This window comes from Urocitellus parryii, chromosome 6 (assembly GCF_045843805.1).
Source record: "Urocitellus parryii isolate mUroPar1 chromosome 6, mUroPar1.hap1, whole genome shotgun sequence".
Classification (NCBI taxonomy): Eukaryota; Metazoa; Chordata; class Mammalia; order Rodentia; family Sciuridae; genus Urocitellus; species Urocitellus parryii.
In genome coordinates, this window is record NC_135536.1 from 197,998,365 (window position 1) to 198,022,761 (window position 24,397).

At 61.0% G+C, this 24,397-nt stretch overlaps 1 protein-coding gene across 1 annotated transcript in view; it reads left to right on the forward strand.

Moving 5' to 3' along the window:
• Positions 1–18,617: 18,617 nt before the first annotated feature.
• Positions 18,618–24,397, forward strand: part of Ntsr1 (neurotensin receptor 1) — a 33,190-nt gene continuing 27,410 nt past the window's right edge. The window contains exon 1 of the mRNA XM_026407851.2: positions 18,618–19,331. Coding sequence (XP_026263636.2) covers positions 18,618–19,331 — 714 coding nt within the window. The remainder of the gene's footprint in view (positions 19,332–24,397) is intronic.

Consider the following 24,397-nt stretch of genomic DNA (forward strand, 5'->3'; position numbering starts at 1 on the left):
ATATTTAAAGCTTACATCCTGTACCCGAGTTTTATTCCATGAATCTGCAAGGGTTGGTGGCTTTCCCATTCTTCATGTAGCTCTGTGGTGCAGGCTGTCCCTGGCACTGGCCTGGCCCACAGTGCCCTGCTGGGCACCCTCCCTTCCCCTGCAACCTGAGAACAAAGCCACAGCGGCCAGACTCCACCTCAGGGCCCAGCGTGGACAGGCCCACACCGCCTGCCTCCCCACCCACAGATGATCTGCCCCATCTGTGCGTGCCCAGAGTTAGGGGGCAGACGCTGCTAACAAGGAGGGCTACACGTCTGTGCCCCGTGTGACACACGGTGCGAGGGAGCCTGCAGGGCCCTCCTGTGTGCAGGACCACAGCACTCCCAACAGACAGAGGAGACAGCGGGATCTGCCACTCGGGAGGCTGTCAGGGGAGGCCTGGGGGGCGAGGGGCCCACGGCTGCTGCTAGGAACCTACCCAGCGAAAGCACGGCTCTCCGCACAGAGCTCTCGCCTACTGCACGCCCACCTTCTCCTCCCACAAACCAGAGGGAGGACAGATGCTCCCTGAGTCAGCTACACCCCAGGGTCCACTTCTGCACCCTGGAAACCAGGCCTCAGGAGCGTGGATAGGCGGGTGGGGAATCACATCTTCAGGGCAGAGCAAGACAAGGAGGGCCAGGGAGCCCCAGGATGCGCAGGTCCGGGCCACATCACCCTCCAAGGAGGGTGCCCAGGACAGACACTGGAGCACATTCCCCAGCACACCAGCTCCCACTTAGACTCTGGCTGGCCTGAGCCAAAAGACATGGAAACAAACGTATGAATATGTTCTTAAATTTATGTGGCACATAAATACTTGGAAGTGGTGCACTCCCTGTACCTCTCCCCAGTCATCAGCGGGGCTGAACCACGACCTGGGTTCATGCGCAGAAGCCTCGCCTCAGGGTGTGTTTGGAGATGGGCCTCTGAGAGGGCCTGAGATCTGTGGTCAGCCTCCTCACAGGGAGGCTCCAGGGCAGCTGCTTGTCCTGCCGTGTGAGCCCTGAGAAGCTGCAGCTCTGGGGACACAGTACACCTGTGCCCTGAGTGGCCAAGCACAGGCAGCAGCTTTTCGCCCTGGCTCCTCCTCCAGAGCCACCTGGCCATTCCCTGTGTGTTCCCTGGGGCCAGGCCTCCTGCTCCTGACCCACAGGCACTCTTCACTTGCCCAGGACACAGTGAACCACCGTTCTGTCCAGCCACCCTCCCAAGCGCAGGTTACCTTTCCACTTAGCAGATTTTAACACAAATAGCTCACCTGCTCTCACTGGGGCTCAGGCTACATGTCCACTTGAGGATGTCTGGCTGCCCCTAAATTCTGGGGTCCTGGAGTCTCCCTAGCCTCATCTTATGTACCCCACAGTCCAGGCCACACTGCCCCGGGTCCCATGGGATTCCCACAGAGCCCACCTCAGCCTCTGTCCAGGAACCCAGCTCCGTCTGCAACCCCTGCTGCCCCCTCATCCAACATCCAGGCTGACCATGGTCCACAGCCTGGCCATGTCACCTGCTCCTCCAGGGACACCTGCGGCTCTCGCCCCTGGGAAGGCCAGAGGCAGAGGCTGGGGTGCCAGGATGTTCTGCTGAGCTGTGCTGCCTTCCCAGCTTGAGGCTGGTGGATCCCCAATCGGAGGATCCCCAGCAAAGGTGACCTCATGCTCCTGCCCCCAAAGGGCACATGGAGCCACTCTGGCCAAAACAAATGAGTGGCCAGGTGCCCAGAGCTCTGGCTGTGAGCTCTGAGCAGGGGCCAGGTCCTGGCTCTTAGTGGGCACCCAGTGCAGGAGCATTGGGCAGGACCACAGTTACTACCAGTGGGCACCAGGGGGCAGGACAGGCCTGGCCTGAGCCTGCCAGCAGGGACAGAGTCCCCTCCACACCAGGGCTCCTCCCATCCCAGTGGGAGCTGGCAGCCTGGTTCCCTCCCCCAGCCCCCCCCCCCAGGTGTTTCTGCACTAAGCTGGATGCGGGCCTTCCCCAAGCTCTGGGCCAGCCCCTCCAGGCTGGGAAGTGGACAGGGCCTGTGACCAGCTGTGAGCAAGAAACCAACCGGCTCCCTGGCCACAGAAACCACAGCTGAGAATCAGTGCTGGTCCTATTCAGAGCCCACATGGTGACCAGGAAGGTCACCCAGGCCAGAAGGCCGCTTGGCTGGACTCCCTGGAAGGAGCCTGGGGAAGCAAGTCCTGTCTAGGGAAAGCCCCAAGCAGAAACTGGACACTCAGCTTCCTGGCATCCTCTCCCTGAGGGAGCAGCCCCTGACCTGGCCCCACAGGGTGGACCACCTGCAGAAGCTGCCCTGCCTCCAGCTCCCTCTTCCATCCCTTTCCTCCCATCTCTGCAAGGGTCTGGGCCCCTCCAACCAGAGTGGTGGCTTAAAAAACCCAAAAGCCAGATTTATTAACATGCATATCACATGACACACAAGTCTGCCACCCCAGGAGCACAATCCGTCAGGTTCTGGGTGTCTGTGGTTGCAGGACCACTGCACATCTGCTGGAACATTCTCAGTGCTCCACAAAGACACTGGAACCCCGTGCCCTGGTCCTGCTAGCTCCCAACCACTCAGCTGGGCTCTCCACTGCTATGAAGTCTTCCTAGAAGGATAAGACTTCCTGCCAGAGAATAAAAGCTTCCTAGAAAGAAGGAGAACTTCCTAGAACAGATGAGGACTTCCTGTCAGTGAATGAAGACATCCTAGATCAGATGAGAACTTCCTGTCAGTGGATGAGGACTTCCTGTCAGTGGATGAGAACTTTCTAGAACAAATGAGAACTTTCTAGAACAGATGAGGACTTCCTGTCAGTGGATGAGGACTTCTTATCAATAGATGAGGACTTCCTGTCAGTGGATGAGGACTTCCTGTCAAAGGACAAGGACTTCCTGTCAGTGGATAAGGACTTCCTGTCAGTGGATGAAGACTTCCTAGAACCTATGAGGACTTCACATCAGTAGATGAGGGCTTTCTGTCAGCTGAGTGGCTCCTCCCTGATCGCAGGGCTTCCGAGGCGTCCCTGTGGTGCCAGTGGGTGGCAGATGGCTTCCTCCCTTTCCATGGCTGAGTGGTTGCGCTAGAGGACAGACCACTTGTGCTCCCTCACTGTTTTACAGGACAGGAGGAGTCCCTTGGCTCCCCCAGCTGCCTCAAGGCCAAACTGCACATCCAGTGGTGCCACCCTGGAATTAGGACAAGGCCCTCCATGGGACTCGGGCACACCAGGGGCCTCTCAGGGGGAGGGTGGCAGGAAGGTCAGAACACCAGGCCGTCCTCCTGCACAGGGTGCTTCTCCAGCAACATGGCCCTGGGGGGCTTTTAGGCCCTGGGCAGACCTGGAGGGCCTAGGGGGTTACTCACCTACCCCTGCCTCAGTTTCCCCACTGATGCAACAGCCTCAGCTTCATCCTGGTTGCTGAAGCCTGGAGCAGCTGGTTTACAGCCAGAATAGAGCAAGTGTGCATTGCACAACTAAGGTCCCCATTGTCCTGTTGGACAGGAAGGGGACTGAGGCAGAGCTGGGCAGTGATGCCTGCCCTGGCTTGAACTTTGGAGGGGTCTCTGGTGACCCCGGCTCAAGGCTATCGCTGAGGGCCTCTGATACTTGCCCTGCCAACCTCCACCGAGCTCAAGTCTCCAGAGCAGGCAGCAGCCCCACCCAGTCATTGATTCCCTCAAGAGCAATTTAGGACTTTCCAGGATTAATTGCAGCAGTCGGTAGCTGGGCCATTGCCACACCTGGAAGTCACTAATTAGGAGCCTAATTGGCCTCAGGTCCTCCCCTTCTCACCGAGGGCTGGTTTGCAGCTAATGACTGTGTCCAGAAAGCACGACACAATAATGACGATTGGTACTTACACCTCCAAGGCCCAGGAGTGCACCAGAGGGCTCTTCTGACTCCACAGCAATCTAGACCACCTAAACCAGGATGCTCGGAGCAGGGGGGCTGCCCGGGGACAGACTGAGGGGAGGGAGGCGGCTGGAGGGGTGGAGGTGGGTGGCCTGGAGGGCTGGGAGGTGGCCTGGGGCGCTGGCAGTCTGCTCTGCCTGCTGTGGCCCATCAGTGGGTCCTCTTCTTCTGTCTTGTTTTGTTCTTAAGGAAGAAGAGTGAATTTAGGAAGCTGTAAACACAGTCGGTGACTTACAGATTGTTCTCCTCTAATTGGGTTTATGCCAGGGCCGTGATGGATGTCCGCAGCACGCATTCCAGAACGCTGGCCCCGCAGGGCGAGCTGCCTGTCCTCTGGGGAAACAGCGCTTGTTGCCCACGTTCCAACGCTGGCCGCTGGCCGAGAGAAAGGGCAGCGAGGAGGGCAGTGGAGGCCGCAGCAGAGATTCCCCACCTGGGAGACCCCAGTAGACTGTGGGAGTGAGCAGTCGCCTTGTTGGGCAGACAGGAAGGGCCCCTCTGGGAGGGCCCCCCCCCCCCAGCCCAGCCCCAACCCATTGCCTCCCCTCCTCACTGTCCTCTCTCCTCCCCTGCTTTTCCCCTCCTCTCCCCCCTCCCTCTCCCCCCTCCTCCTGCCTCACTCTCCTCCTCCTACCCCTTCCCCTTCCCATTCAGGAAGCCCTCCTCCAGAAAATTGCCTTCCCTCCCCCTCCTCCTCCCTCTCCTCCCCCTCCCCCTCCCCTTCACTCCTCTCTCCCTCTCCCTCCCCTCCCCCTCCCCCCAGTCTCCCCTCTCCCCTCCTCCATCTCCCCTCCCCCTCCCCTCCCCCTCCCCTCCCCTCCATCTTCCCTCCCCCTCCCCTCCCCTCCCCTCCCCCTCCCCTCCCCCTCCCCCTCCCCTCCCCTCCCCCTCCCCTCTCCCTCTCCTCCCCCCTCCCCCCTCCCCCTCCATCTCCCCTCCTTCCCTCCTTCCCCTCCTCCCCTCTCCCTCTGAGCTCCAATTCCTGGCCCATGCTGCCCCCACAGCCTCTCTCCACTTCTGTGGCTGGAAGGAAGGTTCTTGGATCTGAGCTACTGAACTGAGAAGACGTGGGGAAGGAGCCTTGGGGGCAGGAGGGCTCTGGGCTCAGAGGCGGGTTGTAAACCAGGGATCTCGGCCACACTCTGGGCAGAGTGACCTTCATAGAGGGAGCAGAGCAGAGAGTGCAGGGGCCACAGAGCTCCTGGCTCTGCTGCTGTCCCAGTGTGGCTGAAGGTCCTGTTCTCCAGCATCTGAGAGAGAACCACAGCAGAAGTGCCGCAGCAGTCCTGCCCCAGGGCCCTGGCCCTGGCCCTGGCCTGGCTCTACACACCTGCCCGCCTGGGTGCTCCACATCCAAATCTTTGTTTCGTTTTGTTTTTCTTCTTTCTTTTTAAAATATTTTCTTATAAAGTAAAAAGAACAAAGAAGCTGCCTTTCTTGGCCGTCCCTCACCCTTTAGTCTGAGTTACTGTGCAGCTATTTCACCAGAGCCCAGGGGGGGTGCAGGGAGAGGAAACAGGGCTTCAGACTCAGGGCACCACGGAGCACAGGCAGCTGGACTCTGAGGGCTCCTGCCAGCTCACCCTCACAGGGCCCCAAGGTCCAGGATGGCCAAGCCTGCGCCAAGCACCCGTGGGCTCCTCCACTGACGGCACAGGGTCTAGGGGCTCTGGGGAGGCAGGGGAGGGAGGCCTGCGGAGACACAACTGATTGGGGAGGGAGGGAGGGCATCACCAGGGCCACCCAGCAGGACACTGACCACTGGAGGAGCTGAGCACTGACCCTGGCCAGGAGCCAGTCAGGGCCATGAGATGGCAGAGGAGAGCTAAGGGCAGTGTCTTGGGGTGACACGGCCACCCCTGCTCTGGTGCCATCCCTCAAGGGCAGGCAGGGTCTAAGTCGCGTCACAGGCCCTCGCCAGGGAGGACGCTCCTGGACACAGAAGGAGCACACCTGCTTCCCCTGGCCTCCGCAGTGCTGCCAGGCCAGGAGACCAGCCTGGCACTGGCACCCAGGGTCCTCCTGGCCCTTGGGAGCCCTGAACAGGGGGCAGGCCTGAGGCACTGGGTGACTCACCAGGGCTGTGACAGCTCTCAGCTGCCCCCTCCCCTCTGTCCCCCTCACCTAGGCGGCTGCAGCCCGGGCCCTCCTCACCTCACACCAGCCGGATGCTGGAGGCTCCGGGGCAGCAGGGACCCTGCTTCCCAGGGGCAGGGGATGACAGGGGACAGGGCAGCAGTGACTCGGGGCCTGGCTGGGAGGTCCTCCCCGCAGCCACCACCAGTGTGCTTCCCACACACGGGGCGTGGGGTCTATCTGTGTGCCCGGCACACCCCATTCTGCACTCCTGACCCGCACCCCAGGCCCTGGGTCCCCGGGAGCCCAGCCTGTACACACAGCAGGCCCAGCTCTGCTTCTGCTCTGGGGTCCCAGGGGGCTCCCCGGCCGGCCTGCCTGTCAGCTTCAGGCTCTGGAAGTGGAAAGGGCCAGCTCCCTGGGTTTGGTGTCAGCAGGTTCCAGATCAGACGTGCAGGTCTGTGGCCTGGGGTCCTGGCAACACCCAGAGGATCAGGGAGGACCCAGTCAACCGTGCCCTGCTGAGGCTGCCTGGGAACCAGCAGGGCTGGGCCTGAGGGAGGGGCTACCCTGTGGAGGGCACGCACAGCAGCCTCCTGCTCTTAGCAGAAGGACAGGGAAGAGGACTGGGGTGCTGGCGGGTGGGCGGGGAGTAGGGAGCTGCCCTGTCCTGAGAGACTCTAATGACGCCCTAAGGCGCAAGTCAGCCGGTGCCTGGACACACCTACAGCAGTTTGAAAACCAGCGTCACCAAAAGACTCATTTCACCCCAGGTCCCTGGCCTTTACCCGTCTTTCCCTGCATGCAAGGAGCAGGACCCTGAAGGACCCGGTCAGGCCTTTAGCTGTTTGGGTAGTCCCCGGGTGCTGGGCTCCTCCCACACGGCCTTCCCCTCACGTCCATCTCTCTCTGACTCTGCAGGCCTAGGGCGCGGGTCAGCACCCCACCCTCGGGGAGGAGCCAGGGGAGGAGGCTGGGCCTGGGGACCTGGCCCACTCTCAGCAGGGAGCTGAAATCCCGCCACCAAGGAACAAAGGGAGCCTGTTGTCCCTGGACACTTCACAGTCCCCACTTGTCCTGCTGCAGAGTGGCAGGGAGAGAGGCTGTGAGGGGAGATTAGTCCTGCACCCTGCAGGAGCCACGTAGCCAGGATTCTGAAGGGTCCTTCAGGAAGGACAGGGCCTCCAGCTCAGGGGAAGGGTCACTCCAGCTGAGGCAGGAGAAGCGTTTGCTCTGCCCCCTTCACTAGGGGAAGGGGCAGGCAGAGGGCGAGGGGTGAGCCCAGGGCTGAGTCCACTTGGACACTCCTGCCTTCTCTGCTCAGCGGTAGGGATTCCAAATCGCAGCCTGACAGTCAGGAACCCGTCAACCCCGCCGCAGGTTCAGAGGCAGTTCAAAGTCAGCCTCAGGTCATTTCCTCCGGTGTTGAGCTGGAGGAGCCCCATGCCCCTAGCTCCTGGCCTCCAGCATGGACAGCCTGCGGCCCCAGGCAGGGAGGGCTGTTCAGAGCCACTCAGAGCTGGAATGCCCCACAGATCTGGACTGCTCTGGAAGGCACAGCGCTAAGGCCTTGGGATTCTGTTTCTTGAAGCCATTTCTCCAGTGCCTGGCTGTGTAGGCAGATCGATGCGAGCCAGCAACTTGCTATCAGGAAGCTAATCATTAGCTGTCGCAGGAAGGAGCAAATTATCTCCACTCGGCTCCCCCAGCCCGCAGCAGCTCAGGAACAGAATGAATGCCTCTATTATCAGGCCTCGGGATTTCCAGAGAAGACAAGAACGGGCCGGGAGGCTGCGAGAGTGTCCAGCTGGTCACAGAGGATGGAGCCCTAACCCGCTACCTGACTGCCATCCTGGGGCCCGTACATCTCAGGACCAGGGCCGAGTGCCGTCAGACACCCGCTCTTGCTCAGGTGCATGGTCACCGTGTTTGGCCCCAGGGACAGGAGCCAGTTGGAGGAGAAGCAGGGCTCAGGAGCCTCTCTCCACCCAGCTCCACCCCAGACCATGGGAACTGACCGACAGCAGCAGGGGCCCTTCCCCTCCCAGCAAGTGCAGCAGAGGGGCTCTGCCTGGCCACCTGGGCGCTGTCCAAGGCCAGGGGAACGGGGCCTCTGGCTGCCAGAGGCAGGGAGGACGGAGCCAGTGCACCCCAAGTCCTGCAGACAGGCCCTGCCTCAGGAGCAGAAATCCTCTTGGCACAGCAGGAGGGGCAGGCCTGGCGGGCAGCCGGGATCTGGGCTGGCGAAAGCCCCAGACGTGGCTCCTGGTCTGAGCGCCGCTGTCCAGGCAGCGCTGTTGGCCTGAAGGTCAACAGAGGAACAGCCACTTCCCCTCCGTGGCAGGTTGTTAAACAAAAGTGGCATTTGGAAAAAGATCACAGAGCCAGGCTGGATGGGAGGCCGTTAGGAACGTCAACAACAGGATTATTCACTCAAGACGTGGAGCTCCTCAGAAGGAAAACAAAAGACACAAGTCTCTCCTCGCCAGGGTGCCATGCAGATGGTGCCTCCTCAATGCATGGGGGAGATGAGGCGGCATGTGTGCATTCCTGGGCAGGGCGGTGGGGCACTGGGCTGGGCTCTGCACCCACAGGGGAGCGGGTGTGCGTGAGGGTGTGAGGGTGTGATCTCTGGGTGCAGCCTGGCCAGCCAAGTGGTCACTTAGGTGGAAGCACCTTCCCCTTAAGCCCACGTTCCTTTCTCCCTCAGGGTGATATTCTAAGGGCCCCTCCCAGAGTGACACCGCCAGGGGCAGGTCCTGCAGCCCCAGCTTGTGGGACGGAGCGCGCCTCCCAGGGCAGGGGCCAGGAGGGGCCACGTCGCCGCCCCCAGCCTTGCAGGGGGCTTTGTGCACACAGTGTGTTCCCAGGTGGAGGGCAGATGCCTGTGGTTCACCTGGAGAACTTGAAAGTTGACCACCAGTAGCCCCTAACCCCTGGTGGGCGCTGGCCTGCTCTGACACCAACCCCTCCATGGGTCTGAACACCTGGGGTCTCTGCTTGGCGGCCACCTTGGCCGAGCCTCCCTGAAACCTTGAGGTTCTTGAGGGTTTAGATTCCCTCCAGGGCAGCAGCCAGACCCTGGTGGCCTTCCTGGGCCCTCAGCTCTAGCTCTGGACAGGCTGTGTGCCAGTGGGCCACCAAGGTCCTCAGAGGGGACGGGAGGAGGGCAGCAAGGACATGACAACCATGAAGCCTGCCTCAGCCTCACTCTAGAGAGGCCCGGGAGCGAAGGCTTGGAGCCTGTCTGTCTCGAGGGGACAGCGTGGGCCTCTGAGCTGTCCACACAGTTAGCCCAGGGCTGCAGATCCCAGGCAGGTCCAGCGGGCATCCTGGGCAGGGAGCTCCAGGGCTGCCCCGTGCTGGTCTGGGCTGTGCCCGAGCCTGTGCCAGGCAGGACCTCAGAGGTGCCCACTCCCCATCCTGTGACATCCAGTGTGATCGGGCACCACCTCAAGGCTGGCCATGGAGAGGACACACCCCACTGCCACCCAACCCAAAGTGGGCCAGCTGGTGGCCTCCAGTCCAGTCCAATCCTGGCATGACCTGCCTGGAGTGGGCGCAGGCCTCGGGATGGGGCGGCCCTGTGTCTGTCCCCTGGGGCTCATGGACAGCAGTAAACCGGCCCCTCCACTCTGACGAAGGATCAGTTAATCTGCTGGAGCGGCTCACAGAACTCAGAGACACCTACACTTACTGGTCTGTCATAAAGGAGCCGGGAAAGACACAGGTGACCAGCCAGGTGGAGCCATGTGCGGCGTGCGGGTGGGCGGGCAGAGCTCAGCGTCTCCCTGAGGGGCAGAGGGCAGGGCGCGCCGCCCCTGGCACAGGATGCCACCACCAGCTGCCGTCCAAGCCCGGTGCTCCTGGGCTCTCGAGATGGATCAGGCCACCAGGCACTGGTGGTCAGCTTGCACTTCAGCCCTCTGGTCATACGATTGTCCCTGGTGGCCAGGGCCCACCCAGAGTCACCTCACAGAAGCCAGGAGCTCCTGCCACCCAGGAAATCACAGAGTTCTTGGGGCCCTGTGTGGGGAACTGGGTTCAAAGACCAAATATCAAATGGAATGCTCTCCTGGATGCTGACGGTGGCCAGGTGGGAGAGGGAGTGTGTGCCCTGAGCCAGGCTGAGGACAAACCACAGCCCCCCAGAGGGGCTCGCCACCCTGCTACCTGAGCTAATGAATTGATCTTGTAGTTCTGGGAATCGAACCCGGGCCTGGGCCTGCTGGGCTCAGGCTGCGCCCCCAGCCACACTCCAGCCCGTCAGCAGCTCAGCCGCAGTTACACTCGCTCACCTGCAGGAGGTGCACCCCGAGGGAGGCTCCAGGTCTACTCACCCCCTTCTCCTGGGGACTCTGTGGGGCCAAACCTGCTTGAGAGAAGAGAGGGTCCTGCCACCAGGGTCCAGGGGACAACTGGGACTAGACAGGCCCCAGCCAGTCCTCAGGAAGCCCCAGCCCTGTGTCACTCTAGGAATTATCCTGGGGGTAGAGGTCACAGGAAGAAAGAGGGGTCTCTGGAGAGCACAGCGTCCAGGAAGACCTGTGGTCCAGAGTCACAGGGTCTCTGCCATGGACTTCCTGTGTGTCCCTTCAGATCCACGGGCTGCAGCCCCCAGGGTGAGGGGTCGGGAGGTGGCCCTGGGGAGGTGTTCAGGTCCTGGGGAGGTGGTACCTGATGGCCCTTGTGAAAGGGGCTAGTGCCCTTTCAAAAGAGACTCCAGGGAATTCGCTCGTCCCTCCCACAGGGGGAGGACACAGGTGGCACCATCCCTGACTCAGAGTGGCCCTCTCCAGACACCAAACCCAGGGCCACCGCTGCCACGGCCTTGGCCTTCAGACCTCCAGGACAGTGAGTGGTGACTGTCACAGCACCACGGCTTTGGCTTCATGTGGCTGCAGCCTAAATGGACTGAGAGGACCCCCCTTCACCCTGCAGACCTCAGGCTCCTGCCACCACTGACAGGTGCCACCAGTAGGAAGCCAGAGAGGATGTCTGGTGGGTGGGACACCAGGAGTCCTCCAGACATGGCAGTGGGAGCTGAGGGGAGGCTGAGAGGTGGAGTCTTCAACAGGGACTTGGGGTGAAGGGTCGGGGGACATGGGGAGCACCTGGGCCCTGCTGCAGCCCAGCCCTCCAGAGCCCAGATGGGTGTGGCCTGCTTGGAGTCCACTCGCCTGCCTGGCTGCTGCAGACCCTCTGGTCTCTCCGAAGCTCCCATGGGTGGTGGGATGGACAGCAGGCACAGAGTCACCGGCCCTCGGCCCTCTTGCCCCTGGGGTCTGTCTGCCATGGGTAAACTGGCCCCAAGACGTGGTCACCAGAGCTCAGGTAAGGACAAAGGAGGAACGGTTTGCAGGTTTCACTCTGGGAATTCTCACAAAGCCACTGGAAAGCAGGAGACCGTCCTACTTACATAGGTAAGCAGCTGAATTCCTGGGTGCAGGCTCGGGAGTGATGGCAACTCCTGGAGACATGTCTGTTCAACTCCAACCTTCCCCGAGAAAAGTGAAAGGTCCGGGAGAGAGAAGGTGCCGAAGCCACCTCTCCTGCCCGTAGGACACCAGGGCAGGAAGGCCCAGGGCTGCAAGACAGCTCAGGTGGGGTGGCAGTGGGGGGACGATGGGGGTCCCTCGGTCCCTCCCAGCCAGCATGTGGGGAATCTGGGCTCAGATCAGTGATCTGCGAGAGTGAGTAGTCTCCAGAATCCAGGAGCTGCCTGTTGCCACTGAGACCAAGAGGAAGACAGCATCGGCAGACTGACCAACTGCCCAGCATGGCCAGGAGCACACCTGGGACGCTCATGAAGCCAGGCTCCATCGTGAGAAGCAGCAGCCCACGCCTCCTCCTGGGACTGAGCTCAGGAGCACTGCTGTCCCTCTGTGCAGGACACACCTAGGTTGACTTCTCCTAAGAGCACATCAAGTGCTGGGCAGGGGTGGAGCTCAGGAGTTGGAGCATGAGACTGGTCAACACCAGGCCCTGTGCTTGATCCCCTAAAAGAGAAAGAAAAAAAGTGCTTTTTCCCTGGGGCTCAGGGACCAGGGACCTCTTCCAGCGTGACAGGGGCCGGGCTGCCCCTGCTTGGAGAGTGCTCAGCCTTGCTGGCCCTGGCAAGCTGCTCTGCTGAAGGCATCTGGGAAAGTGCAGGGGGACCTTGTCGCTGGGAGGGCCGAGTGGCGGCTGAAGCAGTGGGGACCTCACTGTCTGGCCCCAATCCTGACACCTCCCCATCTGCTGCTAAGGTGGGGGTCCATCCTGACCGCCTGGTGGGCAGTGCAGGGTGGGCTGGAGTTGGCCTTCTTCAAGCACGCCCCCTGGAAATAGACCCTGCACTCCCTGTGTGGAGCTGGGGGTCAGGGGCCTCTGTCCTCTACACTGGCCCAGCCCTCCCACCTGGGGCTGAGCCCCCTCCAGGCTTCCCCACGAACACTCCTGGTCAGGTCCACCCAACTCCCCAGCCCCATTCTCTGCCCCCCAGGAGGCAGGTCCACTTGAAGCTCCAATGGAGGGGCTTCTCTGCTCCCTCCAGGCCCCTTGGGTCACCAACACTGGCCACACTTGGTAGTGCTGGACAGACGGGAGGTGGGCAGTGGGGAGTCAGGCTTCAGCAGGGCACTGAAGTGCCCAGATGCGAGTTCTCAGTGGAGTCTGCAGCAGCAGGAAGGACCTGGAACCCAGCCGCCCTCCTGCCTTGTGAGGGGGGCCTGCTCCCAGCCAAGTGACCGCCAAACCAGCCTCCAGGTGTACAGCAGCTGCGGCCACCTGGACCTCTGGCTCCTCAGTCCCTGTCCCTGGCGAGCCTGCCCCTGGGAGTCCCTCCCTTTGTCCTCCCTGCACCAGAGCCTGGGCACCTGTCCTGGGGAGAGAAGCAGGAAACCTGTTGGCCAGGAGGGGCAGTGACCAGGGCTGGGGCCCTGAGCCTGGCAGCTGGGAGCAAGAGGTCTGAGGCCAGCTGTCCACCGCACACTCCTCCCACCTGGCCAGCCCTTCCCCTGCCCTCGTTCATCCTGTCCCTGAACCAGGCTGTCCAGACACAGCCAAGAGCAGAATTGGGGGTGCTCTGCACTCCTCGGGGCTCCCTTGTGGCTTCCACCTGCTGTACACTCACAGAGACGGAGGGACTTCTGGGAAGAGCCTGGTTTATGGGACAGGCCCCTGGAGGGCAGCCTGGACCTTCACTGCCCACAGTCACTGCCCACCATCCCCACTAGTCCCCTCCCTGAGCACTTCCCTGCTGACCCATGAGTGGTGAGGAAGAAAATGGACGCCACAGGGGCCTGCCCCTCTGAGGCCCTGCAGTGTCTGTGGGGCACAAGGCAGATTGCTTGACCTCTGGAGCTGAACACCGTGGGCAGGCGTGTGGAACAGACTCCTCACGATGGACCACGTAGAGGCTGGAGGCAAATTCCCAGAGCTCCAGCCAGGGCCGGGGCTCCCAAGTGGAAAGAACAGAAGGGTCAGCGGGCAGGGCTGCAGGGACACTCCTCCCTCCCCACTCTGGGCACAGCTTTCACGGCAAGGTGGGTGAGAGAGAGAGAGAGCAGGGCATCCTCAGGGGGTCCCCAAGCAGGGGCAGAGGGCTTGGAGGGCCTGCGCCCACCAACTGGCACCTCTGCAGCCCCGGTGGGGGGCCAGCACGTCACTGCTGTAGCACGCACTCACCCGCACACGCACGAGTGCACACACAGACCACACGGACGGCACCAGGGCACTGGGCAAGAGAAGCACCAGCTGCCCCAAAAGTGCTCTGTCCGCTCCACACACGCCCACCTGCCCGCCAGGTGCCAGTCCTGATGAGCCTCCAGGCAGGGCCTGGGGACCAGGAAACTGGGGAACTCGATGGCCGAGGTGCCCCAGGAAAAGTGCTCCGTGGGGTGGGGAGGGCTTGGCTTCCTGCAGATGGCAGACACTCGGTGATTGTGAGGCAGACCATCGGGCAGAGGGGGCCTGGCAGAAACAGAGATTTAGACGGCCTGCTTCAGAACAGTCAGTGACGCTGAGCCGCCTCAGGGCAGGGACTAGAAGGTTCTGGGCATTTGGGCACGAGAGGGAAGAGGGCCCTGGAGACTGGGTGGGAAGGAGAGGCACCCAGCTGCCAGCCATGTAGGAACTGCACCATCTGCCCCGCACAGACAGGGAAACTGAGGCTCAGCTGACTTGTTTCCCTTGCCCAGAACCCAGGGTCAGGGCATGGTGGAGCTGGGACTCAAAGACCCTCCTACCCCAGCCATGGCTCCAGGACCCTCACACCCCTGTCATAATATTTGTGCTAAGTTGCCTTGATGAATTTTAAACCCCTGGCCTTGGGGCACCTGTCCCTTGCAGGCACCATGAACTCACATGGCCACCCCGCTCCCCTCCTGACTCTTCCACCAGAACACAGCTCACATTTCCAGAGAGCTGGCCAATGGCAGAGCAGAGACTGGGAGTCTGAGGGGCAGGGATGCCGATATCAAGGCTCAGCAGGCCTGGAGCTCGACCTCTGGATCCGACAGCCGGGAGATGCTGTGAGCACAGGCAGGTGCCAGGCAGAGGGCCCCTCCTCCTCTCACACAGGCACATGTGTTGCTCTATTTTTAAGATTCCTTCTTGGAAGGCAGCAGTCCTGGAACATGTGCGATTTCCATGTTGTGGGAGCTCAACTCTGTGAAATATGCACATTGCATGCCTGCATCTCAATCACAGTCAACCCCACCCGCCTCCCCATGTATAATAACAGTGAAGATAAAGGAGGCAGGTTGAAGCCACTGAGCTCTGGGTGCTTTGTTACGCAGCAGCAGGTAACTGAAGCAGCTATTATTATGAACTTGGTTAATGTTTTAATTTCCATAAGAAAGTTTCTTGTCCAGTAATAGTCAGTCAGTTGAGAGAGGGGCAGTGCCTAAAGAAAGTGGCATTCCTGCGTGTGTGTGTGTGGGGGGACTCTGGACCTGTGCCCAGGAGGGACTCAGCTGGTGACTACTCGTCCTATTGGCTCAGGAGAAACCCACAAGGCACCAGGTGTGTCCTGGGCAGTGTTGGGGACATGGGAAAAGATAGAAAAGAAAACAAACAGGTGTCCCTCAGCCTCCGTCCTGATGGAGTAGCCAGCATCCCCTCTGCTGCCAACTGAGTGGGCCCAGTTCCCAGACCTTGGACTTCCTGCTTTAAAACAAGGAGGGTCCTGGAGGGTCCGAGGTGAGGAGGTGAGGACCTACCCTGACCGTCCCGTCTGCCATTCTAGGGCGTCTGCAGCACCATGGGAGGAGCTCCCCCAGGGCAGCGTTGGTGGCCCTTGGGACTGGGGTGTGACCTTGCTATGTCACACAAGCACACAGAGTGGAAATCACCCCTGCACGGCGGTGGCATCCAACAAACACAGAACTCTGAGGGGATCTTGGCCCTTGCTGCACAAGGGACAGGCCAGCTCCAGCACCTGAAGGGCCTAAGCCAGGGCAGGAGGCGGAGACCTATGGCTCTCCAGAGGTCTGGAACAGCTCACGGCTCAGGGCTTACACCCCAGAGCTGTGCTCTCCAAGGCTGAGCCAGGCTACAGTGTGCTGGGTTGGGGTCCTGCAAGCTCCTCGCCACCACTTTCCTTAAAGAATCAGTTGCTTGGGGGCTGGCATGTGGCTCAGGGCTAGAGCACCTGCCTACCACATGCAAGGCCCTGGGAGAATCAGCTGATTGTGGTGCTGAGCCTTTCTGGCTCAACCAGGAAAGAACAGCCCAGAGGATGGTCACCAGGTCCCAGGACAGCCTGCTGCCTACTTTGTGTAGAGCAAACATCCTTCTCCAGGGACATTTTTCTAGGTGGCTTTAAGCAAATGCCTCGTCATAATATTTGTGCTAAGTTGCCTTCATGATTTTTAAACTCCTGTGTTAGCACCAAACAAAAGCTTCAAGAGAAGCTCAGACAAAGGTCAAGCTGGAAACAAACATGGACTCAAGAGCCAGGGCCTGCGTTCGCCTGTGCAGCTGCAGCCCCGGGCTAGAAAGGGCTGGGGGTTCCTCTAGGGGCTCCTGACAGATGCGGCCAGATGGCACGGTCCTCGGGCAGACCCAGCTGTGACTGCAGCCCTGAGAAGCAGTGAGTGGCCAGCACCACCACCTCTAGTGTTGGTGGACACTCAGGTCCCAGCCCAGCTTGCTTCTGTGACCAGTGGGAAGTGCTTTCCAAAGACAAGCCCAGTTTGATCCAGTGGAGCTTTCAGGCCGATTTTGCTGGACTGGGCATGTGCCTCATATACTGCAAAACTGATGCACAATCCACTCAACACCCTTCACTCCAGATGAGAGCCATGAGCATGAGCCTTGTCCCAGGGAGTGCTAATTTGTCACTCCCCAGTTATGCAGGTGAGTTGAGGCCCAGAAAATTTAATTCTCTCTCTCTCTCTCTCTCTCTCTCTCTCTCTATATATATATATATATATATATATATATATATATATACACACACACACACACACACACACACACACACACACTTTATTTAGAGACAGGGTCTCACTGTATTGCTTAGGGCCTTGCTAAGTTGCTGAGGTTGGCTTTGAACTTACTATCCTCCTGCTTCAGTCTCCTGGGCTGCTGGGATTACAGGCATGTACCACAGTGCTCAGCAGAGAAGTTAAACATTAAGGGCCACAACTTGATCCTTACTGTCCATCTCCAGGCCTGTGATATGCACTGTGAACAAAGGGACCATGTGTGTTTCCTTTGAATTGAAGGTCAATTGTTTGCGTGCTTGTTTTATGTGCTAAGACACCTTGACGAGGACATCACACTTTGGCAGCGCAGGCAGGCTCAGTGCAGGCAGAGCACAGAAGTGTGCACATGGGCCAGCAGAGCCACTGCCAGCAGCCGGAGTGCCTCCCTGATGGCCGAATCTGGGCCCATAGTCTGGGCAGGGTTTGCTGTCCACCTCCCCTTCTCTCAGTACCCTGTGACTCCCCCAGCCTGCAGATTTCCAATTTCCAACACAGCAGATGCAACCAGCTGGCCCATGAGGGACAGGGACAGGCCCCTGGGCTGTCCTCCTGACCTTGGACACCCCAGGATCCAGGATGGGTTCTTAGGAGGAGGGGAGCAGGGGAAGGGGCAGGGAGGGCCCAGGGGAAGACATTGGTGTGGCCCTGGGTAAGCTCATGCCTGGTTGCTCTTGCCATAACCCCTGCAGGGGAGGACTCAAAGAGCTTGCCCTCCAGTGGCCAAGCTAGGGGGAAGTTCAAAGAGCTTGCCCTCCAGTGGCCAAGCTAGGGGGAAGTTCAAAGAGCTTGCCCTCCAGTGGCCAAGCTAGGGGGAAGTTCAAAGAGCTTGCCCTCCAGTGGCCAAGCCAGGGGGAGAGGCAACCTGTGAAGGCTGGGGTGGGGGTGGAGGGTGCCCAGGGTTGCACCACTCCCCAGGACAAATGCCCCTCCCCATCACACACTGCCTCCTAAACCCTGCAGGGCAGGGCTCTGATCAGATCCAGGTGGTGGCAGTGGCCCAGAGGGTGCCCATTCACACCCCTCCAGCACCAGAAGGCCCAGAGGACCCCTCTGCTCACAGCACAGGACTGAGACAGCTTGGCGAGGAGTGTTGCTCTGTCAGCCTGCTTTCCGTCCCCCCTCCCTGGGACCCTGTTCAACCCCTTCCAGACTGAAGAGTAGTGGAGCCTGTCTGGTGCTCAGCCTCTGGCACCCATGGGCACTGGGGAGGGAGGAGGGCTCAGCCAGCCAGTGCAGAGGCCCAGCCCCGCCAGCGGGAAGCCTCCTCACCCAGGTCTCCCCACTAAGACCTCTTCCTGCTCAGCCAGCTGGAAGCCACGGGGGGCTTTCTGGGAGGCTTGCTGGGGGGGTGAAAAGTTTGGAGAGACTGGAAAGAGGCTGTGCTGCCTGGGGAGGTGTGACTGGAAAGACCCATTCCCCAATACCCCTTCGCACCGGAATCCCGGTTCCTTGGGCTCACCGAGTCCAGACTGCCCCTGACGGCACGCAGGGGCGGCCGTCAGTCTGCGGGGAGGGGACAGCGGCTGGGGCTGCCTCCCTCCTCCTCCACCGCCCCTCACCGCAGGGCGCGCCGCGCAGCCGCCAACTCAGTGGAGACGCGAGGAGCCGGGAGGGCGCGGGCGCGGCAGGAGGTGTGCGGAGCCTGGGTGCGCGGAGAGCGAGGCAGGAGAGCGCGAGCGAGGGAAGCGAGCGCGCCGGCAGCGGTGCGTGCGTTCCGCTGGCGCCACGGGCTCTCCCGCGAAGCCCGAACCGGGCCTGGCGCTGTGCTCGGCGACCGCGCTGCCTCCCCGGAGCCCCGGTGACCGCAGAGCCTAGAGATCGCAGGCAGCCCCCAGCCCGGCAAACGCAGAGCCTGGAAGGAGCCTGAGGAACCGCAGAGTGCGGACCCGGGAACACAGAGCTGGGAATCCGGAGAGCTGAGCCCCGAGCCCGGGGAGCCTCAGGCGAGCGCGAGCCGAGCTCTCCCAGGGCGGCGCGGTCGGCGTCCAGCGCTTCCTGACTGGACGGCGCGCCTCCTCGCCTCTGCACCCTCCCCCGCTCCTCTTCATCTGCCCTGCCTGTGGCGCGCCCACCCTTGCCTGGACTTCCAGCCCCAGAGGCGCAGGACAAAGCCGCGGACCCCGCGCCCACCATGCGCCTCAACAGCTCCGTGCCAGGCAGCGCTGGTGCGCCGGTGGCCGACTTCTTCCAGCAGCCGCCGTCAGAGGTGGAGGCAGCGCTCCTGACCCCGAGCTTGGTCAACGGCTCCGACAACGTGTCCCAGCGCAGCCTCCCTGCGCCCAGCAGCGACCTGGACGTAAACACCGACATCTACTCCAAGGTGCTGGTGACCGCAGTGTACCTGGCACTGTTCGCGGTGGGCACCGTGGGCAACTCAGTGACAGCGTTCACACTTGCCCGCAAGAAGTCCCTGCAGAACCTGCAGAGCACGGTGCACTACCACCTGGGCAGCCTGGCGCTGTCGGACCTGCTCATCCTGCTGCTGGCCATGCCCGTGGAGCTGTACAACTTCATCTGGGTGCACCACCCCTGGGCCTTTGGCGATGCTGTCTGCCGGGGCTACTACTTCCTGCGGGATGCCTGCACCTATGCCACCGCTCTCAACGTGGCCAGCCTGAGCGTGGAGCGATACCTGGCCATCTGCCACCCCTTCAAGGCCAAGACCCTCATGTCCCGCAGCCGCACCAAGAAGTTCATCAGCGCTATCTGGCTGGCCTCAGGGCTCCTGGCCGTGCCCATGCTCTTCACCATGGGCCAGCAGAACCGCAGTGCTGACGGCCAGCACCCCGGAGGCCTGGTGTGCACACCCATCGTGGACACTGCCACCGTCAAGGTCGTCATCCAGGTGAGTGCCTCAGGAGAGAAGGGCAGGAGGATGTGGGCCTCATTAGCCCCTCTCGGGGAGCCTGAGCACTTCCCTTTCTTTCCCCAAAGTAGTTTCCCGTGGTGTGCCCTCTGGGTGCCAAGGCCCAGAGAGCGTCACTGAGAAAGGCCACTCCTGGGAGGCTGGGAGGGAGCAAGGGTGCCTCAGAGCAGCCCAACTCCTTCCCACTTCTCAGGCCAGCGTGGCCAGCCCCACGCCCCCTCAATCCCTCCTTCCATTGAAGGGGCCTGGAGCCCAGTCGGTGACCTGGTGACCTCCGGCGAGGGGGTTCTGAGGTCTGATGGAAACCTGAGTGTGCTCTCAGGGAGAGGTCCCTTCATCAGCTTTTCTAAAGGCTTTGTGCCCTCAAGGGCTACACCCCAGGACTCTGCAGCAGGAGCCCCAGCTGGGCTCCCCCTGGGCTTCTACCCTGCCCTGGCCAAACCCAGGAGGTAGGGCTGAGGTTGATGCCACAGTGGGCTGCTCCCCGTTTAGCCACAGTCTGGCCCTCTGTGAAGTGGGGTGATTACAAAGCTGGCTGTTGGAGAGAAGCTGGAGGTCTGCAGGGCCAGGGGCAGAAGCACTCCCCACTGCCCTGATGCTGCTGTGACGGTTGGTGCTGGGAGCTGGAGAGGACTGCGGGGAGCGGGCAGGGCCAGATGGCTAAAGGGGGCCCTGAAGGTCTGAGCAGAGCACCCCGGATCTCTGGCTGGAGCCCTCCTTGGAGTGGGTGTGGATGAGACGGCGGTGGGGAGTTCTGCTGGGCCCCAGGTGTGAAGGCCTGAGGTGTGAGGAGGGCGTCCACAGAGGAAGTTGGGCAGAAATGACATTTTGTACGGTGTCTTGAGTCTAGGATGTAGGTGGCCACAAGGTACAGGCTTTCCTCCACCCCTGGGTGGGTAAAGAAGGCAGGGGTGGGGGGCCTGGGCAGGGTCTGTGTGCTGTGCCACACTGACAAGGGGCCGGCTGACTGTCCCCATCTGGCTGGCCCTTACCAGCGGAGGCAGCCTCCAACAGAATTCCACAGTTGCCTTGGAAGCCCCAGTATGGTGAGGTGCAGCTTAGGGGACAGAAGTGTCAGGGCAGGGACAGCTGTCATCTGGCTGTCAATCCCTGGGTTTGACCCTCTGCCGGCCACTTCCGACATGCATCCTAGGGACAGAATAAACTCTTGGTCCCCAATGGCTGCACACAGAACTTGTGGCTCCCAGTGTCCCCACTAAGGGGCCCTCACTGGGATGCAGCAGGGCCCTCCCCACACCAGGGGCAGAAGCCAACAGGATGCCCCAGGTGGTGGACAGTGAGAATTACCTTCCCCCTCTGCTTTCCTTCCCCAGGCCCTGTCCATTGTGGGCTCTGCCCGGGGGTGCCCTCCGCATACTCAGTACCTTCCCCTGCAGGTTTGACTTGACATGTCAGGTGGCACCTGCCCCAGGAGCTACCTGGGCATAGCCCAGGCCTCCCAGCTCCTGGGCTCCGTCTGGAGCAGCCTGGACTATTCCAATCACCAGCAGCAGAGGAGGGATGGGGGGGCTGCCTCAGCCCCCATCAGCTATTGGCCCCCAGAAGCATCCTCTCTCTCCTGATGCCTGGGGACCCTCCACAATATGCCTTGGCCTCTCCAAGTGCCATTCATCTGGTTTTGTTGCTGGGCAGGTTGGGAGGCCTATTCAGCCTGGTCCTGGTCACTGGTCCCCTTAAGGATGCCCGTTGAGCGTCCACCCTGGGAGGGGCTCCGACTTCAGCAGAGGCAGCTCTGTCAGGTCCACTTAGCGCTCACTGGCCTCCCCGGCACCTCCCTTTCTCTCTGAAGGCCTGGCTGTGTTCTTGGAGCGGCTGATTACCAGGACGCTCTTTCATCTGAGGCTCTGCCCAGGCTCCCAGAGTCCAGAGCACAGCTCAGTGTGCGTGAAAAGCAAGCTCCTGAGAAGAGGCTCTGACCACCCCTCCCAACCGCACCACCGTCCGCCGCCTTAGGAGTGGTTGCGGGGGGATCACTGTGCGCCTTGCCCTTGTGAACACCACTCTCTACAGCACCTGGCCCAAGCTGGGGCATCCTTACCCAGGCATCTCCCTCTCACTGATGGCGTTTGGAAGAGTTAATGTGTTGGCCAATAAAATGGCCCCACCTTCCAAAACAGGAGGCCTCTCCCAGCTGAGTGTCCCCCACAAGGCCTGCCGTCCTCCACATCCATAAGGCTCTGTCCTGGGCATCTGCAAGCAAAGGCATGTTTGGAAGCAAGCTGGGTGTTGGTGGTGGAGTTTCGGAGCAACTTGGAAGCGTCACTGCTGAAGAGAGCCGGCCAGGTGCTTTCTGAGTGTGCAGCCTGAGTGTGGGGGTGTGGGGGGGCAGACACAGGGCAGGGTGGCCAGGACATGAGGCCAGGTTTCTCCCAAAGGCCAGAGACTCGTGCTGGGGCCAGCAAGGTGGCTGGGAAGAGGAGCTGGGGAATGGGGGACCTACAGGGTGCCCAAGGGTTCCTCTAGGACGGTCATGTGGTCCTGACCACATGGCTCCACCTGCAGTCCAAGGTGGTCCTGACATAGTCCAGGCCAGCCTCCTGCTCTGGCCTGAGATGTCACAGCTCTGTGTTGCTGGCCTTGGGGCTGGTGGACAGGCGGCAGCTCAGGCAGGTCTTGGGCTCACCCAACCAGGGAGTGTGTACTAAGTGTGCACACCTGCGTGGGGAAGACCGGCCAGCTGGGGACAGATAGCAGCGGTCTGAGGGAATTGGGTGTCTAGTTCAATCTGCCCCAGGCCTCACTGTACCCCATCCAACCCCCAGCCCCAGGGCAGTCCCAGCGCAGCCACCAGTTCTGAGTTCCAGGCCACAAAACTTGACACATGCTGCCCCTACATGGGCTCTCATTTACCTAAGGACAGTGCGAGGGCCTAGGAGGCCCTGATCACCTCCAGTCCAGTGTCCTGAGGCCTGGGGCATATGCACGCCCATCGTGTGTACACACACACAGAGCACACACATGCACTGGGCACCATGCACTGCGTCCAGTCTGGATTCAGTGTCCCTCTGCAGGCAGGGGCACAAGCACATTGCTGCCTTTGTTGTATAAAGGGTGCTCTGGAATAGCCCTCCAGTGAGGGGTAGCATCTGAGTACCGCACACCCGGGTTAACAAAGGAAGAAGGAAGCAGAGCGTCAGACCACCACATGCAATCCTGGAGCCACCAGCGCAGGTGCTGGTTCTCTGCAGCTGACGTCGCAGAGGACAGAGCCGGTGGGCTGAGTCCAGGTGCTTGTTCACAGCCCTCTCAAAGCCTTCGAGGGAAACATGGAAATCAAGCCTGGCAGAGCCCTTGGATGCAGCTACCGGCTCAGAGGACAGGCAGGGGACAAGGAACGGGGGAGACCCAGCATTAGGATGCCCTCAGCAAAACCCAGGGGCGAGCAGTGCCTGGGACAAATCGCCAGCTTCCCCTTCGGAGAAACCGAACTGGCAGCCTGCGGTCCTCCTTCATGCCAGAAGCAGTGAAGGCTCTGGGCGGGTGACGGCACCTCCTGGGTGCCCCTGGCTGTTTGTCATGCAACTACCTGGGTAGAGTTTTAAAAACCGCCCTTATCTCTTAGAGGCACATACAGAGAGATTTACAGACAGAATGCCGTTTACTGTCTGGACACAGGGACTCGGGGCGCTGTGATGAAGCAGACTGGCCGCGAGTCTGCCGTGGTGGAAAGTGGGGATTGATTTTTTGTATATGTTTGAAATGTTTCAAGCTTAAAGTTTTTAGAGCTGGGCACAATGGCCACATCTAGTCCTAGCAATTGGGAGCTTGAGGAAGGAGGACCAAGTGGGCCAGAATTCAAGACCAATCTTGAGGGGCTGGGGATGTGGCTCAAGTGGTAGCGCGCTCGCCTGGCATGCGTGCGGCCCGGGTTCAAACCTCAGCACCACATACAAACAAAGATGTTGTGTCCGCCGAGAACTAAAATAAATAATAAAAAAAAAAAGACCAATCTTGATCCAAAAAGGGTTTAAAAAAGCCTAAGATGCCCTAGGAGGAGAATCTTGTGTTCGGACAGCAAGTGTCACTGCAAGGCCCTGGGGAGGAGGGGCCACGTGCAGAAGAGGTGGGCTTGTGTCATGGCGCTGGCCCTGGCCTGCCTGTTGGGGCCAGGTGGTAGACACAGGGTGTGCAAGGCGGCTAGGCAGGGTCCACACCTGGATCTGGTGTCCAGAAGGTGGAGCAGAGGCCAGAGCCACCTGTGCCCACCGCGAGGCTGGAGGGGGACACAGCCCAGAGGTGCTCAGGCAGGCAGGTCCAGTCTGATCCTCTCAGGTGTTCCGGGTGGAGAGTGGGGCGCGCAGGCCCAGAGTTGGTGGGGCTGGCTCTGGCCCAGGGGATCCCAGGCCAGAGTGAGTGCCTCAGAGCAGCCCAGGGCCTCAGGACCCAAGCATGGGGCACTCCTGCAGTCAGACAAGGTGGTGGCATTCCAAGGACATTCATCTCCAGGAACAAAGGGTCTGGAAGCTCACCCTCGGCTCTGCGGCACAGCCCCCCAAGTGCCCAGGACGCAGCCAGGACCGTCGGAGCACGAGCATGCACCGTGTCACTGAGGCCTGGGACACCGAGAGGCTGGCTGAGAGCCCTCGATGTGACCTGTGGAGCTCCCGGGGTCACAAGCAGGACAGGCAGGCCCCTCAGACAAGCAGGGCAAGGGCAGAGGGGCACTTCAGACCACAGAAACAGTCCCATGTGGTCACCTGTGCTTGTGTTTAAGAGAAGGAAGGTCCTGAGCTTCTTATTTGTTGGGACAGAATCTCCAGTGTCAGGTGTCCTGTAGCCACCTGCAGACGTCCACATTGACAGGGACTGTTGACTGTTGACTGTTGACATGGTGCTGTTGCTGCCTCAGTCCCAGAAATTGTCCCCTCCCCATCAAAAACACACTCTGCCCTGCTCCACCCCTGCCGCTGCCCCTGCCTCACCCCTGCCCCACCCCCTGCTCCTGCCTCTGCTCCTGCCCCTGCCCCACCCCTGCTCCTGCCCCTGCCCCACCCCCTGCTACTGCCCCTGCCCCACCCCCTGAT